The sequence below is a fragment of the Curcuma longa genome, chromosome 5, assembly GCF_044706935.1.
Source record: "Curcuma longa cultivar G26 ecotype Majalengka, Jawa Barat chromosome 5, ITB_CL_G26_1.1, whole genome shotgun sequence".
NCBI classification, from domain to species: Eukaryota; Viridiplantae; Streptophyta; class Magnoliopsida; order Zingiberales; family Zingiberaceae; genus Curcuma; species Curcuma longa.
This window is the reverse complement of record NC_133865.1, coordinates 4,919,764-4,938,681: the sequence shown is the minus strand read 5'-3', so window position 1 is coordinate 4,938,681 and position 18,918 is coordinate 4,919,764. Positions and strand designations below refer to the sequence as shown.

The 18,918-nt window shown below is 32.8% G+C and overlaps 1 protein-coding gene across 1 annotated transcript; it reads left to right on the top strand.

Annotated features, from left to right (window-relative positions):
- The first annotated feature begins 5,907 nt into the window (after nt 1–5,907).
- On the top strand, nt 5,908–14,989 carry LOC141828871 (protein FREE1-like). The gene is made up of 10 exons (XM_074716259.1): nt 5,908–6,985; nt 11,286–11,372; nt 11,466–11,597; nt 12,250–12,399; nt 12,774–12,839; nt 12,925–13,035; nt 14,065–14,154; nt 14,435–14,462; nt 14,548–14,621; nt 14,693–14,989. Exons 1-10 carry the CDS (start codon nt 6,053–6,055, stop codon nt 14,768–14,770), a joined length of 1,749 nt encoding a protein of 582 aa, XP_074572360.1. The 5' UTR covers nt 5,908–6,052; the 3' UTR covers nt 14,771–14,989.
- Nucleotides 14,990–18,918: the final 3,929 nt, after the last annotated feature.

The window sequence follows — 18,918 nt, the reverse complement described above, 5'->3', positions numbered from 1 at the left end:
TTTTGATTTTATATTGATATCATAAATTTTCATTTTGTAATATTTATTTTATGAAAGATTTAAATTGTTTAAATAATTATTTTTATGGAGTCAATAATAGTTTAGATAATTAAAATTTTAAATTTAAATATTCAAATAGGAGGTTTGTTATTATGTGTCTAAATTAAAATATTATTATTATTATTATTATTATTATTATTATGTATTGTGAATTTTTATTTTATTAAAAAATGAAAAGAATAATATGGTATGATAAAAAATCAGATCTGATTGAAGGGTTGGATGGATTATTCAGATAATTGGTTTGGATTCAAGTTTATATTTATAATTTTCAAATTGATTCGGATTCAAATTTAGATTTTTTTATAATACTCTTATTTCAATCCAATTCGATCCCTCTGATTCATAAGAATTGACACCCCTACTTTTTTTAAAAAAGAAATTATAAGATTGAGATAAAAAATTATACTCTTTCTGTTTAGATGATGTTTTCTTATATGGGTGCTTATGATCTATCATAATCTTTGAGATACAACAACCTTCAACTTAGAATAGAAGAACTATAGATTTTGAGAATGTTGGGCTTTGAACACCTTAGAATTCTATAAGAGAAATAAAAAGGAAAACAATCATGATGGAATTATTATTTAGACAGGATCGGATTCATATATAGGTTTAGGTGACGCCCCTACCTGATTTGATTATTTTATGTGTGCAGGTGAAAATGGAACAATTTAGACAGCTTTAGAGAAGTAAATTATTTGATAGAAAATAATGTATAAGGTGACCTTTTATAATAAATTATTAAAAAAAAAACCCCTTTTAATAAACACTCTTTGATGTAAGTGTCGGTGCACGTGCGAAGCAAAGAGATGATGAATAGAAGAGGTGAACACAGCTCGTGCTTGCGAAAATAAAATTAATATTTTTTACTGTAATTTTGGTAAGAATGAAAAAAAAAATAACGACCCAAATATTTATGTGATTTGTTAGTCCCTTCTACAACATAATCTATAATTTTTTTTATAGATCATTCCCAAAATTCTCTAACTGTTTTCTTTGCAATCAAGAACTTAAGGTAAAGAAACCTAGCTGTCTTAACTAATAGAGGTTGAAAGTTTTTATAAGATCGAAACTCAAGAATAACAAAGTATTGGTGCGAAAGTTCCGGCTATTATCATTTCGTAATAATCTCCTCCGTATGAAAAGAATCTGTGACTCATCTTACTGAATTGACCATTAGTCGACTGTTATGCACTATTAATCGACTTTTATAATTAATTCCAGTAGATTGCAATTGTTTTTTTATATTTCCTTTGATAATTATTTCATCCTAGGTTCGTCGACCAATTCATAATAACCACCCAATCAATTGGCTTGGACTAAATCTAACAAATCGCAACCTTGATAATTGTTTCATCCAATCTGCATTCATTGAACGCTCATAGTTAATAAAAAAATATAGGATTTTGTCAATTTTGAGTCAATTTTCTAGTCAACCCAACTATCTATTGTTTAAAGTACTCTTTCAATTGACCGATTAGTTGACTATAACCTATCGAATGATCTAATTCATCTAAGTTGAGATATATTTAATTAGAGTATATTTTTCACTCAACTCTTGGATTACCATGTCATTATCTTTTGCCACGAGTTATTCTGTTATCAAGATTCTAGTTCGTTGGATGAATCTGATCCTTAGCTTTTTATTCTATGTCGTCCTCACTCCACTTATGTAATTTGCTTTTAGTCATCTGCCTAGTTTCTCAAATTCATCAAGCCCTTAACTCTCTTCTATTTTATTTGCTTCGCTTACATAGTCTGCTTTCTAGATACAGTCGCACTCTGATACTCTTGGGTATTCCGTATCATTCTTTTCCGATCTATATAAATCTAAGCGATTGAATAAGTATGAATTTAATCATGCTAAGTCATCTACACATTTCATATATGTCTCCCTAAATAGTCAAACACACATTAAGATATAAGCAAAAGCTCAATTTAAATTTTTTATTCAATCATAAAAAATTTATGATCGCACTAGGCTAACTATGATATAATTGCATAAGTACTCTGGTGGTAAAAAATAAAATATTTTTTTTAAAATGATCATGATTCAAAATGGCTTAAGGAATAGGTCATTAAGGCCTATGCCTAGGGCCCCAATAAATTGGGGCCTATTATTATTTAAAAAATTTTTATTTTAATGAAATTTTTTTTATATCAATCAAACAGAGCGATCGTTTTACGAGACCGCGATGTTTCGATTTTCGCAGGGTCACATCACGCCTGCATGACTACACATAAGAATTTGATGTCGCTTCGTGCATTTGATGTACTGCTCACGCATGCACGCCTGCATGTATGAGAATTAATGACATGACTGAATTGATGCATCACTCTAAAAACAACGATAAGACTTACGACTAATTAATTTTATATTAATTATAATCATTATATTATTATAAAAATATAAAATTCTATTTATATGTCAATACAAGTAATTTTTTTTAATCTCATTTTATATCTTCATTCTCTCAAGAGCTAACAGATCAATACTATGTGCTCTATAATTTTCTTTCTTGATCGATGATTTTCTAAAAGGCATCCTTCTCCACAAAGCTTAGTCCTCCACTCCTCCTTCACTCGGTAATATTTTTTTCACTCTTTTTTTTCTTCTAATCTTCTTCGAAATAGTTTTTTAATTCTGTATAAATTGTAAATTATAGATACAATGAATAGTATTTTTTTCTCATTTTTTATGCAAGTAAATTATTACCATCACAAACCTGATTTATGTGCTTAAAATGTCATAAAATATGATTCTTAAATTATTAATATCGTTACTGTTCTTGCTCTCATCCATATACCTATTATCCATGTCAGCCTTATTTTTTTTTACAATTTAGCTTTTTTATTTAGCATAAATTATGCTACTATAACAATAACTCATGGTGTATCATTTTTGTCCAGGTTTTATTTACACTTAAAAATTATTGATCAAGTAGATACTTATATTTTCTTTTTTATTATTTTTTAATTTAAATATGTCTACTAAAAAATATAATTCTGGATATACAAAACATATGAAAAAAATAGAAGAATTTATTCAATCTCAAAAAGGTGCACTTGATAGGTTTATTACTAATAATCAAAATTAAAATTTAAAAAATAATATAATTAAAAATTTAAATGAAAAACAAATTAAATTTTCACCTGAAGATAATACTTTAGGACAAAAAAATCTTGTCAAGAATTTTCTAATGATCACAAATCTAATTCATCAAATATTAATATCAACGAAGAAGATAATAATAATTCAAAAAATGAAGACGACTTAGTAGATCATGAAGATATTTTTTTAATAATATTGATGAAACTATTATTAAAAATATATATGATCCACCACAATGAAAAAATATAAATACAAATTTAATTGATTTATTAGTTGAAAAAAATCCAATTAGAGAAATCAATATTTCTTTTCCAAATGATGAAAATTCTAGACATTTTTCTATCATTCATTACATTCAAAAATTACCAAATGGAGAAAAAATATGATAGAAAATGGTTAATATATTCTAAAGAATTAAATAAAGTATTTTACTTTTGTTGTAAATTATTTAGTCAAAAATCAATTACAATTCAATTACCAAATGAAGGATGTCATGATTGGAAAAATCTTAGTGCCAAGTTTAAAAGTCATGAAATAAGCAGTGAACATATTATAAATATGAATATTTAGTTTGATATTGAAATGAGATTACTTAAAAATAAAACTATTGATCAAAATTTACAAGAAAAAATAAATAAGGAAAAAGAACATTGGAAGAATGTATTAATAAGAATTATTGCTATAGTTAAAAATCTTGTAAAAAATAATTTGGTATTTCGTGGTACAAATGAGAAAATTTATCAAGATAATAATGGAAATTTTTTAAGTTTAATTGAAATGATTGTAGAATTTGATCCCATAATACAAGAACACCTTAAACGTATTCAAAATGGTAAAATTCATAATCATTATCTTGGTCATAATATACAAAATGAGTTAATAAATATATTAGGAAATGAAGTAAAAAATATTATAATTAAAAAAATAAAAGAAGTAAAATACTTTTCAGTTATACTTGATTGTACTCCCATATAAGTCATCAAGAACAAATGTCTCTTATATTAAGATTTATAGATATTTCAACAAGTCCAATCAAAATAGAAGAATATTTTATAGAATTTTTAAAAGTAGATGATACATCAGGAAAATGTCTTTTTGATACACTTATTAATATAATAAAGAAAATTGAACTTGATGTAAATGACATAAGAGGACAAGGATATGATAATGGGGCTAATATGAAAGGCAAACAACAAGGCGTACAAAAGAGATTGTTAGATATAAATTCTAGAGCTTTTTATACACCATGTGGTTGTCATAGTCTTAATTTAGTACTATGTGATATGACTAATTCTTGTCCTAGTGCTATAATATTTTTTGGTGTGATACAACATATTTACTCATTATTTTCTTCTTCTACAAAAAGATGAAAAATTTTACAAGATCATGTTTCTAATTTAACTCTTAAACCGTTATCACAAACACGTTGGGAAAGTCATCTTGAAAGTGTTAAAGCAATAAAATATCAAGCTCCACAAATAAGAGAAGCTTTATATAAACTTGTAGAAACTAGTGATGATCCTAAAATAAAAAAGTGAAGCAAATTCTTTAGCAACATATGAGTTTGAAAATTTTAAATTTTTATTAGGTATGATTATTTGGTATGATATATTATTTGCAGTTAATACTGTTAGTAAATTTTTACAATATAAAGATATGAACATTGCTATTGCATTAGATCAGTTAAAAGGTCTTGTTTCTTTTTTCAATAATTATAGGGAAAATAGATTCATATCTGCTTTAATTTCTGCAAAAGAGATTGCAAATGAAATGAATATAGAATCAAAATTTAGTGAAAAATATGTAATTAGAAGAAATAAATGATTTGATGAAAATACAAATAATGAGGTGAAACTTTCACCTGAAGAATTTTTTAAAATTAATTATTTTAATTATATTATTGATCATGCTATTTTTTCACTTTAAAGTAGGTTTGAACAATTTAAAATATATGAAGATAATTTTAATTTTTTATATGATATAGAAAACTTAAAATTACTTGATGATAATTTTTTAAAAATAAAATATTTAAATCTTGAAAAAATTTTAACACATAACATGTTATCTGATATTAATGGTTTATATTTATTTTTAGAATTAAAAGTTTTAAAAGAAATAATAAATTCAGAATTAAAAACTACAATTGAGGTATTGAACCTTATAAAAAAAATTAAATTCTTTTTCCTAATGCATGGATAGCTTATAGAATATTATTAACTATACCTGTTAGTGTAGCTTCAGCAGAAAGAAGTTTTTTCAAAATTAAAATTAATAAAGTCTTATTTACATTCAACAATGTCTTCAAAAAAGATTAAATAATCTAGCAATTTTATCAATTGAAAAAAATTTATTAACAAAATTTGAATATAAAAATTTAATTAATAATTTTACATCAAAAAGCTAGAAAATTAAATTTTATATAAAAATCTATTTTTAAATTAATAGCTAGAAAACTAAATTTTATATAAAAATCTATTTTTAAATTAATATTTTATTTAAATTTTTTTTTAAAACCTATCGATTCCAAATCCGATTGAAAAAGGATGAGAAAAATTTTTATATTTAAAAAAAATATATTAAAAGATCTAAAAAAATTTTAACCTAAAATTTCATAGAAAGGTTGAGACAGCCCTTGTGAACAGTCCACGTTACGATTGGCTGCACCTCAGGAACACTGACCTATATGAAAAGGGCTTTTTGCGTCTTCTCCCCCTTCAGACGAAGCATATCCGGGCGACGCGCATCAACCCGATCGAAAGCTGAATTCCTCTCGGCGAGATTATCGATCGGATTCCTCCGTTTGATTCCCTCTTCGGCCTCCCGGCAACTCCTCCGATCGCCTGCGATCTCCGATCTGAAGAGCACCGCCCGGCCGCGATGCAGCACGGCAGCGATTATGGCTCGTACTACGCCTCCCAGTACGCGGCGCCTACGTACAACCCTAACCCTACCCCTAATCCCGCCGAATTCCCTCCGTCGAATCCAATCCAACAGGCATACGCCTCGGCGCCACCGTTCTCGACCGATTTTCCAGGCTACGCCGCCGCCCCTGTAGCCTCCTACGCTCCTCCCGCTTCCCAGAATCCGGAGTCCGCTCCGGGTTTGATGCCTTCGGATCCTTCGTATGGCCAACCTCACGCCCAATTCCCGCCCCAATTTTCCTCCTTCTCTTCTTACAATCCCTCGCGCTACCCGGCGGAGGCGCCTCCATCTCCCTATCCTCACCAACTTCCCTCTTCCGTTCCATTTTATCCTTATGACGCCAATCATTCGGCCGCTGGGAGTTATGCGACACCTGTTAACCCTGCTTCCATGGTCAGCTCTCCCCCCAACCCAAGTTCCGCCTTTTCCTCTTCTTACCCTTCTTATAATGCTCTTTATCAAAGCTCTGCTTCTATGCCTGAGCAAGATTCGCAGTACGAAAATTCTGGTAGATACGCTGCAAGCATGGGCTCTGGGTATGGTCTTGGCCGATCGGGCTTTGGTCAGGATTTCAATGAGCAGAACATATATGTTGGTGCACAAGACAGTGGTCTTGATGATGGTGTGTATCGGTATGATGGTGGGAGGTCTGAGCCTTATGGTGCCCGGGGAACAGCACCCACCAAGTCTCCTACCCTATTTGACGATTATGGTAGGTCGATAAGCTTCCCGTCTGATGGGAAAAAGCAGGGGGGAAGCTTTGGGAAAATAGTAAGGGCAGTGCCAAAGGCGGATACAAATCAGGATGTGAAAAATGGGGTGCAGAAGTTCCGGGTGAAGTTGCTGCCAGAAGGGGGCGGTCAGAGCACCATGGACGTACTTTGCCAGGTTTGCCCTCAACCCTTGGATCACCGTCCTTTCTTATCATTAATTGATTATTCACTGTCAAATTGGAATCTTGAAGCTTCAGGGTGGCTTCATTAACTGATTATACGAGCTATTTTGTTTATCATCATGTGTGCTACTAGTTCTATATAATGTGTCGTTCCCGATTTGCTACCTTTGTAGTTCATTTATCCAAGCAGGCAGTCAACTCTTTGCTTATGGTGTCATCCTCAGCATCATGTGTAATAAATACAATTAAGATCATGAAAACTTTTTTTGGCATTGCTTTATGCTAGTTGTGCTGGCCTAACACAACTCCTGACCTTTATATTTTGATTACTGTAAGTGTAAACAAAATAACCTCAATGCTGAGAAGTAGGGAATAATTAAAAGATGGGTGTACTTCAAATCTCTACAAGAAGCTTAGATGTCGCAGATAGATCATTCTAGAATGAAATAACGGTGAAGATATAATTAATAGGCTAAAGAGTGATGGGTTGAAATTGAGAAAAGCTTATGGTTCTATGTTTTGAAGTTAAAAAAATTATGAAATTGTTGTATGCCTAACCATATTCTATGGTTCAAAATGTTGGCTGTTAGAAAATAATGAATATGAAATTTAGTTTACAATTAAGAATTTTGACATGGATGTGTAATGTCACAAGAAAAGGTTAAATATAATAATAATATCTGACAGCAAATAGGTGTAGTTTTAACTGATTATAAAATGAGAGAAAATATGGTAAGATGGTATGTCTGTATTGAAAGTCAACTAGTAGGTCTTTAGTTGAGCAAGTTGTAAGCATAGTTAAAAAGGATTTAAAATATCTGGAAGATAAAGAGGTTGAATAAGAAAAAGAAGAAAAAGGGAAGAAGAGTTATTTGTGGCTAATCGCTAATTTATAGTTATATCAATTTTTGGAAAAAAATCTTTGTTTGCCTCCTTTACAAGTTCACTAGTTGTTAGAGGCCTAAAGTTTCATGTTTCTTATGCTGTGATATCGGCAATGTTTTGATGTTGATGTCTCCGCAGAATGGTTCTTTATTGTGTGAAGCTAGAATTAAATTCAAAACCATGTATGAATTCCTTATAAATTTCATTATCATGAGCTAAGTTTCATTAATAATATATTATAGCTATCAATATTGGACAATTGTGATACACGAACTGTTATTTACTTTCATCTTTCTTCACCTCCATCACCTCTGTTATGTATTTTATTTCCTTGTAATCATCTTTCTTCACAATTAAAATAGCATAACATTCATCACCATGAAAATAAGATGTCTCAACTATTTAAGTCGACTATATGGATCTTATCTCTTCATTGAGCTTTATACAAGGTAAAGACCTAGTCATATAAGAAATATGACCGAGATCCATACATATATATTTAGACATTTTTAGCATTGGCTTCCACGGCCTAATGAAGATTTTTGATTTTTTCTCACAACAAAATAACATTGTCTAAAAATTAAAACGATACAAATCCACATATTAAGGTAGATTATAAAATTCTTTATATGCATAATAGAGTGTTTGTCCTTATAATAATAGCATAAATGTATACTAAATTTAACCTTGATTTATTATATTGCTTTAATATTTGGGGAGTCCATTATGTTCTATAGAAAGTTATATCACTAGGAACCTAGTTCTATAGGAAATATTTTGCATTTTCATTTCATGCTAGTCAGCATGAGTGAAACATTTTGTTTGCCTGCCAATTGACACGTGTAACATACCCGAGACAACAAAACATCTCACAGAGCTTCCATGACAACACCGATATAGTAGGAGGCTTCCTTTGAGGTTGACAGAGCTTTTGCGATGTGGTGAAAGGTTGGCAAAGCTTCCTTGCGATGTTTTTGGTAGATCAAGATGAGGTGTTTTGGTAGACCATAATTGACATGAGTCCCCTTAGGTCAGTGAAACTTCCACAACGTGGAGTGAGATCGACAAAACTTTCATGAGGTGTTTCAGGTTTTGATTGAGGCAAAAATTTTCAGCAAACCATGATCAACATGAATGCTTTGTGCCTTCCGTGATGTGGCGCAAAGTCAGCGAAGCTTTCGTGCCATGTTTTATGCTTAATTAAGGCAAGGTACTTTAGCATATCACAATCATGCAAGTTGGTGAAGCTTCCACTCTTTCTCCCTTTTCTTCCTCTTCTACCATTTGGCACATCCACTAGCACCAACACCTAGCATGCATGGCATGTTTTATTCTGGTTAGGGATCGAAATGCTAGTTAAGAACGAGCTCAAAATGTGATTTCAAAGTTTGAGAAACACAATTAAAATCCATGAACATATGTTTAAACAATCTGCCAAGTTCTAATGCAAACTTCAACTTTTATGCACACTTGAATGGTACTCCCCCCAAATACTAAACCAACATAAAAAAATTAAAGCTTGATTCAGTAGAAATCTTGCTTCTATAGTCATAATTGATGGCTATCTGATTTTATTATTCAAAGAGGATAAACTTTTCTTTATCTATATAATTTATGCATAATTTAAAGTTCTACCATGATATTTGCTAAATTAAATTTTGAAAGGGCAAATCTGTAAATTCATAAATATATGTGGATTTTCATTTTTATTTTAGGAGTTTAAATGGAGAATAATTTGGCATTTTGTAAAGTGGTTTGGACTACTTAGAGGTGTTTTTTCAGGCTTGGGAAAGTGAAGACATGGGACTTCACCTTCTAAAAACCTAGTTGCTTATTTGGTGATTAGCAAATGTACACAAACTGCAGTTGTATCAACACTAGATATTGTCGATAGACCAAAACAAATGGCCAATGTCAAATATGGAAAGAAGATCAAATCTTAAGGTCCAATATCTGATCTTATTTTGATATGGATACAAGATTTGGTTAGGCCTAATGCCCATGGCAAGGAAGTAGAAATCTGGGATCAACCCTTTTTTAAAAAAGAAAATGCCACTTTCTCGAGCTAGCAATAATCTTAGTCAGGTTGCAGTAGTTTGGTTACCTAGGTGGCATTCTAGTGGTTTGTGTCAGGAATAGACACACTTCTTTATGTTCCGTTTTGTGCACTAGCATTTATGAGCTGATGGTTACTAGTGATATATTTTTGCATAGAGGTCAATAGGATGAGCTTACCACAAATAGTTAGGGAAACATGGCTAACTTGATGATGATGGAGGACATGAGTGTTAGCTATTTTGTTGTGGTAGTCTGGTCACCTAGGTGGAATGCTGCTAATGGTTCATGTCAGGAATGGACACTTATTTATGCTCCTTTTATTGCACTAACATTTATGAGCTGACGGTTACAAGTGATAGGATGATAAAATTTGTGTAGCTTACCGCAAATAATTGGGGAAAACATGGCTAACGTGATGATGATGAAGACATGAATGTCATGAATGTTATTTATTTTTGTGTGTTTATTTCGAAGGGGAAAAGGAAATTGAGAAAGTAGAGGGAAGAAAATTAAGGAGAAAAGGACTTTTTTAGAAAGAAAATTGGAGGAATGTGACTATCCCCTTAAACATGGTAACTACTAAACATTAAAGTTTTGGTGTTTCTCACTTTCATCCCCCATCCCTCATTTCTAATGCTCACGGCTCTTGCCCTCTCGAATGACTTTTTTTTACCCTGGCTATCATCTTGTCTCCCTTCCTTAACTCTGAACTTTCTCACTCAAAGTTGAAGTCCTCAATATTTTTTTAGTAGAGATTTTTATATTGGAAAATCCCTTATTCCTTGATGATTTGGATCAATAAAAGGATATTTATAACAAACTAATATATATATATATATATATATAGATATATAAGATGGTCAGTAATTAGCAATCAACGACCTTTTGTAATCGATATGTAGACTTGTTATATCTTTTAGGTGAATTTGGAATGTGCAATGCTTGTCTTGTGTATTATATTTTTCAAGATGGTATGTAATTTAATTATTTTTTATCATTTATGTTTTGGATAATTCACCTTTGAGAGATTTAATTATCCAATTAATTTTTTTGTGCCTTTCCTTAGGCACTTTATTTCTTTACTCCATTCTAAAAGTTAAAAAATCAATTGACTTTCTTTTCTGTTTTCCATGCTCCCAAGTAAGCTGGAAGTAAATATTAATTCTTCAAGATTTATTTCTCTTCCCTTCTTCCTATTTCTTTCTTTCCAATTTCCTTACAATTAACCATGCTGCTAATATTTGCAACAAAATTTTGGTTTCTGTAGATTACTCTAAAGTTTTTGTAATAAAATGACTGTGTAGTTTATCATTTTTTTACCTTGATTTTCTTTCATGCTTTCTTTTCCAGATTGGATTGGATGGAATTCGTATGCTTGACCCAAGTACCAACAGAACTTTGAGGATCTACCCGCTGGAGACAGTGAGCAGATGTGAAGTAAAATTCTTAACTGTTCATTCATACAAGTTCAGTGTCACGTCTGATTATTATTTTTTCATAATTATGGTATTTTCATTTGTGTTGATTTAGGTGTTGGATTCAACTACATTTGTCTTTTGGTCCAAGAGCTCAGTTGACATTGATCCCAGGCGAATTAGGTTGCAGTCAAATAGTTACACCACAAGTACTATACTTGACACAGTAACAGCAGCTACAGTGCAGGTTGGCTCTAAGACGACGGTTTTACCTTGATTTTGATGTTCGATATTTTAGAAAGGGTAAAATTCTCTGTTGTCATATATTGTACAGGATATCTTGAACCGAGTTTGCCTCCCTTAAACCCTTCGAAATAGCTGGGACACAAGACATGTCTGCTATATATGATATTTTTCTTATTCTACACTAGGATTTAGGTTACTTTTTGTTAGAATAATCTCATTACTTTTTTTATCAATCTTGTCATATGCCAAGGGTTTCTACAAAATGTATTTATCTTTCATAGGAGAAATAGTATTTGATCAGCATGAGCTGATATCTTTATTATTCATAGCATCCGTTGTGGAGCTTGCATAAAGTTCCATGGCAGATAAAAATCCATGCAGCTGACCTCAAATACTTGAGATTAACTTGAACTGATATTTTGTTTTGTTCTTGCAGTACACATTTAGTCACAATCAAGATACACTAATATGAGTTAAAGATTCTTAATTTCGTAATTTTTGCACAAAATGTGAATTGAATTCATAAATCCTCATCGCACAAATTTCTCATATTTAATTCTTCCTAATTGCCTTATCTTTTTTTTTTCTCTCTCTCTCTCCATTCGTGCATATGTTTCTATGATGTAAAAGTAGCTAACTAAAACCCAATGTAGTTCAAGGAGATGGGTGGAAGTGACAGCCTAATAAGGGGCAAGTCAACTGCTGATGCTGACAAGGTATCTGATCAACCAGCTGAAAGAAAAAAAGGATTGGTGGATTGGATGAACTTGATAAAGCCTGCTAATGAAGAGAAAGATCACTGGGTAAACTCAGATGCTCTTCTTTGTAACCTAAGTTTTTTACCCCTCAAATGGCAATATAAAACCCATCAAGGGTATGCTGCTTCTATATTACCATGTTAATCTCATTTGAATATCCTCTGAGCTGCATGGTGAGCTGATATATCCATTTGCTATGACTGTGTCTTTCATTAGTCTGTTTCTTCTTGTCTTATGAACATCAATCGCTCAAATAGTCATCTTGTTTGCAACATATGTATTAAATCCATACAGTTGGATGGTAGCTGGACACTGCAACCTTTTAAATTACTGTCGTACTCTTGATCCTGATCTGCTATTAGCGTTCATATAGTTATGATCATCTGTAACTAAACTTTTGCATGTTGCTATCAATTCAGGTTCCAGATGAAGCTGTTGCCAAGTGTACATCATGTGGATCAGACTTTGGAGCCTTCAACCGGAGGGTGATAATTTTATCTGATTTATCTCAATTTCATTGGATCATACAATTTTGCATGAGTATTGTAACCAACCTTCCTTTATTCTCAGCACCATTGCAGGAACTGTGGTGATATTTTCTGTGATAAGTGCACTAAGGGTAGAATCACATTAACTGCAGATGAAAATGCTCAACAAGTCCGAGTTTGTGATAGATGCATGGTATGCTAACTTTGTCCTCCTAGTTTCATCCCAGGAATTTAGGAAAATATAATTATCTAATTTTATATCACTATTGCTTATGTCCTTTATGTGTCTTGTAGTTTCTTTGATCTTATTTTAATTTAAAAGTACTCTCTCTCTCTCTCTAGATAGAGAGTACCAGGCCACTTTGGCAAACTTTTGACAGAACTCACACTTCACAAAATTGTCTGTCTTAGAATGCAAAGTAGGCTAAAAATATCTGTAACAGATTGTAGAAGTTTGCTAGCTTTCAGAATGTGGCTCGGACTTGATTAACTTGGCTAGAGGAGCAAGTGAGGTAAAATGAATTTGAGTAAGCTAAGTTAGGAGTGGGGTTTTATTTGCCCAAAATTCCTGCAGTTCGGGCAAGGGGGAGTTGGCTTGGGTAGCTGGTTAGTGCTCGAGCATAGTGAATAAATGGGAGGTTTCTTGTGGTTCGAAGTGAAGGTGAGGTTGTGTCTATGGTGAGAGATGGATGTTTGGATTGAATGGCTAGGCTGGGAGGTTCCAAGGTGCAGAAATGTGAGAAGACTGGTCCAAGGCTGATCCAGATTGGGTCTGAGGTGAGGATTCCACAATTGCCTAGAGTTTTTCCCTTTTCCAAGTTAATTGGATGTCTCCCCTTTCATAGACCTCATAGTAAGACCCCCGCCAATGATAATACACGGCCTAGAGGATCTAGCAAAGCCAGGTTGTTTCCTGTAACAGCTCTGTTCTGCTGCTAATGTAACTTGATACCTATCTGCTTCTGGATTTGTAAGCTCGGTTCCTTTTGGTGGGTAACTGTTCCAACTTGATAAATCCTGCATTGTACATGTGTTGCACATCCAACAATTTGCAAAGTTAGTGGGTGATCTTACCCACATAACATACAACAGATTTTTACTGTATGATTATGTAGTTGTAATGTTTAATCAGTTTTTCACTTAAGCATTCATTACTAAAGCATCAACTTAGAACCTGTGGTTTTCGTCTATGGTATTTGGCTCTTTTCTGTAATTTGTGTAGGCAGAAGTTACCCGAAGGTTAACCAATGCAAAAGAAGTTGCCAGCAAACCTGTTGGACAGAGCCATGAAGATCTTGCACGGAAACTTCAGGTGCAGCTTCTTTTGTTGCTATTGTCCTTAAGCATGATTATGAATAGATAATGTAGGTTTAATTATGATTAACCTACTAGAGACAGATGTGTTGTACTTGCAGCTCACGGCATCAGTACCATATTTCTAGACATAAATGCTTTTGAACCATGCTAGATAAAATTAATGTGTATATTGCCTGGATAAAATGAGCACACTATTCGCTCAGTCTTAGTAATAATCAACTTTTAATAGAAACTTACTTTGACAATTTTTATGTTTTGAATGTACTTCTCAACAGGAGGAAATGGACAAAAACCGCAAATCAGGTACACTTTTGTTTCCTGGTATGAGACATTGCCCCCATGAAACATGATCCAGTCTAATTTCATGTTCTGGTTAATCTTCATTTAGGCACAAAGACCAGCGACAGCGGTGGGAAGCGAATGAAAGAAGTAGCATGCCCCATCTGCACAGTCCACCTTCAGGTCTGAGTATATTTGAACCTTCCATTGAGGTGGCACGAGGACTGATTGTTTTGTATCTAACTTGATTTCAGGTGCAAGTTCCTGCTTCAGGTTCCGAGACGATCGAATGTGGTGTTTGTCAACACCCCTTCCTAGTTAGCGCTCACTGATCGTCTACTCCACATTGCTTGCTGTTACATGTGGTGTTCTGCTACCATTCTGCATCCTCCCTGGTCGTAATATGAATGCTGTAAATGAACTCAAAACCCAACTATTTTGTCGAAATCAGTGAATTTTAGATAATAACTATAGAAGCTTCTATTTCTGTCGTGACCATGGTTTGTCTGAGAACTATAAATTGGTGAATGTGACGAAATAGGATTCTTTTCTGTCGCGTGTGTATGGTGGTGTACTAGACTACGTTATGAAATTTGCCTCCTGTTCTATTTATGCCAAACTGGTACGAACCTAATAAGTTAAAGCCAAGAGACGTTTTTTGTTTTTTTAATGGAAAGGTGTATGAGATCATATAGTTTTAAAAATAACAAGGCTATCCTCACTTGCGCTACATAGATAATATAGAAATAAATTGTAAAAAATTAAATTTATTAAAAATTAAAGTAAATTAAATTTTAAAATTTTAAAATTACATTGAAGAGGAATTCGGATTTAACATATTTAGAATTTTAAAATACTTTTATCTTTTAAACATTAAAAACAATTTTAAATATTTTGATGCGTGTACATAATTATTGTTATTTTTAAAAAACCAATTTTAGAATTCATTTATATGTAATAAAAAAAATATAAAACATAGTAATTTATAAAATTTTTCTAGTCTTAGATTATTGAGAATATGTTAAAAAATAATATACATTTTATTTATTGGATAAATATTTAATTTAAATTATAAGAACAACAAAGTTATTAATTGAGCTTGATAAAAAGTTAAAGTTTAGCTGAGGTTGATAAATTTTTTAATAAATAAATTTGAACAAGCTCAATAAAAAATATTTGAACATAGAAAAGCTTAGTTCGATTCGATTCACCTACATCTCTAATGGTCGTAATTTTTTTATATAAAATTATAATAAAATGTTTTTGATATTTTAGTATACTTGCATATTCAATGAGAAAATCATGTGTTATTACTAGATTCAAATTTAGTGTTAGTAACAATCTAATAATAGTGTTTAATTAGTTATAATTAGTGATGCTGATTTTGTATTATTATAAATAGTAATAATAATGGTAAAAGAAAATTTACCCTCCGCTTTTTGCGAAGCTATATAAATATAAAAAATATACAAATATTAATAAAAAGTATATAAAATTGTAAAATATAATATTTTTATTTTTATATTTATTAAATTATTATTTAGCAAATGCAACTAAGTATATAAACATAAACAATTATGTAATGTTTAAATAAATAAATAAAACGTTAACAATATAAAAGTTTTAAATTTTCCATATAGATTGGATAATTAGTTTACAATCTCAATTTTAAACTAAGATCAGAAATGGTGTTTTATATTTTTTAAATCATAAAAAAGATTTAAAATAAAACAAAAATAATTTAAAGATGGACTTTTATATGAATAATTATGCATTATGGACTGTTAAATAAGTATAAATCCAAGTAAAAATGATCTAAAGCTTTCAGGTCTTATGGGCTTAATTTTAATGTGTAGAGATTAGAAAGTAATTTTTTATTTATATTATGGTCTAAAATAAAAATATCAAAAGTAAAACAGTAAAGTCTCGAAATTAAGCGGTGAGGTCCCTCTATTTTTTGAATTTCATCATCAGAAATAGATCCAGATGTGCTTATAATACTTTTAGTTTATTGGTGAATTCTTAGTGGTTTAGTATGAAAATTTCTCAATGAAGTTCTTCCCCTAAATATATTTTAGATGGTCATCTATTTCTATTGAGTTATCTAATGAATGTCTCCGGGGTATAACTGAATTGGTTACGACGAAACAGATTTGTAGAAGAGAGTAAGAGTTCGAATCTCGACGAAGCCGAATAATACTCTCTTCCGTCGTGATCAAATGCAGTTTCTCGATTTACCTCCTTATAGATAATTATAGAATCGATCGTGTGAAACCGTTAGAGTAGCGTATTCCTTCTTTGCAGAAGAGTTATCTAATGAATGTTTAATTTGAGTTAGAGCATCGTCAGCGGCGCCTCGAAGCTGGCTTTCCTCCCTAGACCACGTTCTCACAGTGTGCTGAGTGGCTTTCTGACATGAAGGTACAGATATTGTCTCTCTCGACTGTCACGATCTTTATGTCCTCTGGCTTCCCTCCGTGCTCCTCGAAGATCACCAGAAGGTTGTCCTTGGGCTTCAAGATGGACCGTGGTACGTGGTATCTGCAGTGTTAAGTCACTGTAAGAAGCAGGATCTTAATCTTTCGTTGCAGAAGAGGATGGAGGTCAAGTCGAAGGCGACTGGGTCATTTCCAGAGGGAGCATTGAAGTGTCTCTGGAAACAGAGAAGAAGTTACGGATATCGTAGTCAATCAATGTTCAGAAAAGAGTTTCCATGCGCATGAAGATGAAGCATCTTACTTTGTACCATACGATTGCACAGTCAAGTCACTCTGAGCCTTCTCCCATCGAACGGTGCTCGCTCCTTTCTCATTGAAGATTTCTTCTATGACACCAGAAGAAATGTCACGCCCCGAGAGACGACTGTCCGAAAATTTCGACAGCATCTCCCTTGTAACGCTGACAATTACCCTGAATACATATATATATATACAAAGGTCTACATGGCCACAAATAAGCTTACACGGCTACAATCCATAAACATAACAAAACTACATCACCAGTACTAAAACTGAAATAAGATCCACAACTAGTAACATATCACATGCACACCAAAACCACAAGAGGTATTCGAAAATCTACATGATACAAAGCAAACTCTGAAACATAAGTATTGATAATAATAACAAAACCAAAAGTGTCGAGGTCATCTCAACATGGGACTAGCAGGGCGGCTCTCCAGACTGACGTCAACCTGAAAAGAATGAAATCAACGGGGTGAGTTCAAAGAACTCAGCGGGTATTCAATAGATATGTATAATAAATTATCTACTAGTAAATAATCATGCCTGTACAGAAAGAAATACACACTGGAACTGGGGAAACTGTACATACCGGAATCACCTACCATAATGCATCCGGCCTCCTGTGTACGCATATCAAACATATGCATGCAATAACCAAATACAATAAACACACAACCAAATGCAAGTACAATCATGCAATATGCACATGTAGAAATGACATGTCCTGGCCACCCTGATGCCCGTCTGATCCATCACCTATATGTGAGGTCGCGTGGGAACTATGCCCGTCAGATCCATCACACTCAAATGGTGAGGTCGCGTGGGAACTGTATCATACCCGTCAGATCTATCATCCATATGTGAGGTCGCGTGGGAACTATGCCCGTCAGATCCATCACACTCAAATGGTGAGGTCGCGTGGGTAGAGTGGTGACCACTGTGTACTCTGACGTCACTACTACTGCGTGACCGAGTGGACAGTATGCTGGCGGAGTACACCTATCCTCCTACCCCAAATCATATGGGGGAGCAAAGCTCTCATCTCCTCGTCTTATAATACGAACGAGGGATCCCTGTAATGTTACCACGCTACGGCACTATGGCACCATATACCTCTGATGCGGCCGAGCGGAGCCCTGACAGAGCAACTGCACACACCCTCCTGATATACCACTAATCCATGAGTGGTTGTGTGTGCAGATCATGTAACTAACGACGATCTCAGACTACGACTATCAAGGAGGAGCCGATGATCGCTAGCATGCAATAATGCAAGGATGATACTTGACACTAATGTATGCAATCCTACCAAACTATGCCTCCAGATAATATGCACCAGATTGGCCAAGCCAAAATGCCCTGAGTATCATAGGTCTAGGTATACATGCAAGGTATAACCAGAAATAAATCAATGCCTAGTAAAGGAAACAATGTATCCCTAATCTAAGAACAAGTATCAGACAAAGGCAAACAGTCTGTATCAAGTAGAAGCATGCTAGGGCAAATATATACATGCATAGAAATTTACTACTAGATACCAAATCATACATATCATAATTGACATATCCAAAGAGATAAGTCAAGGTACCAAAAATCAAAAGTAAAAAAATAAAATAATTAAAATTTTAAATGAAAAAAGATAATATTTTAGGATAAAAAGAAATTCATCAAGAACTTTTTTTAATGATCATAAATCTAATTCATTAAATATTCATATTAATGTTGAATATAATAGC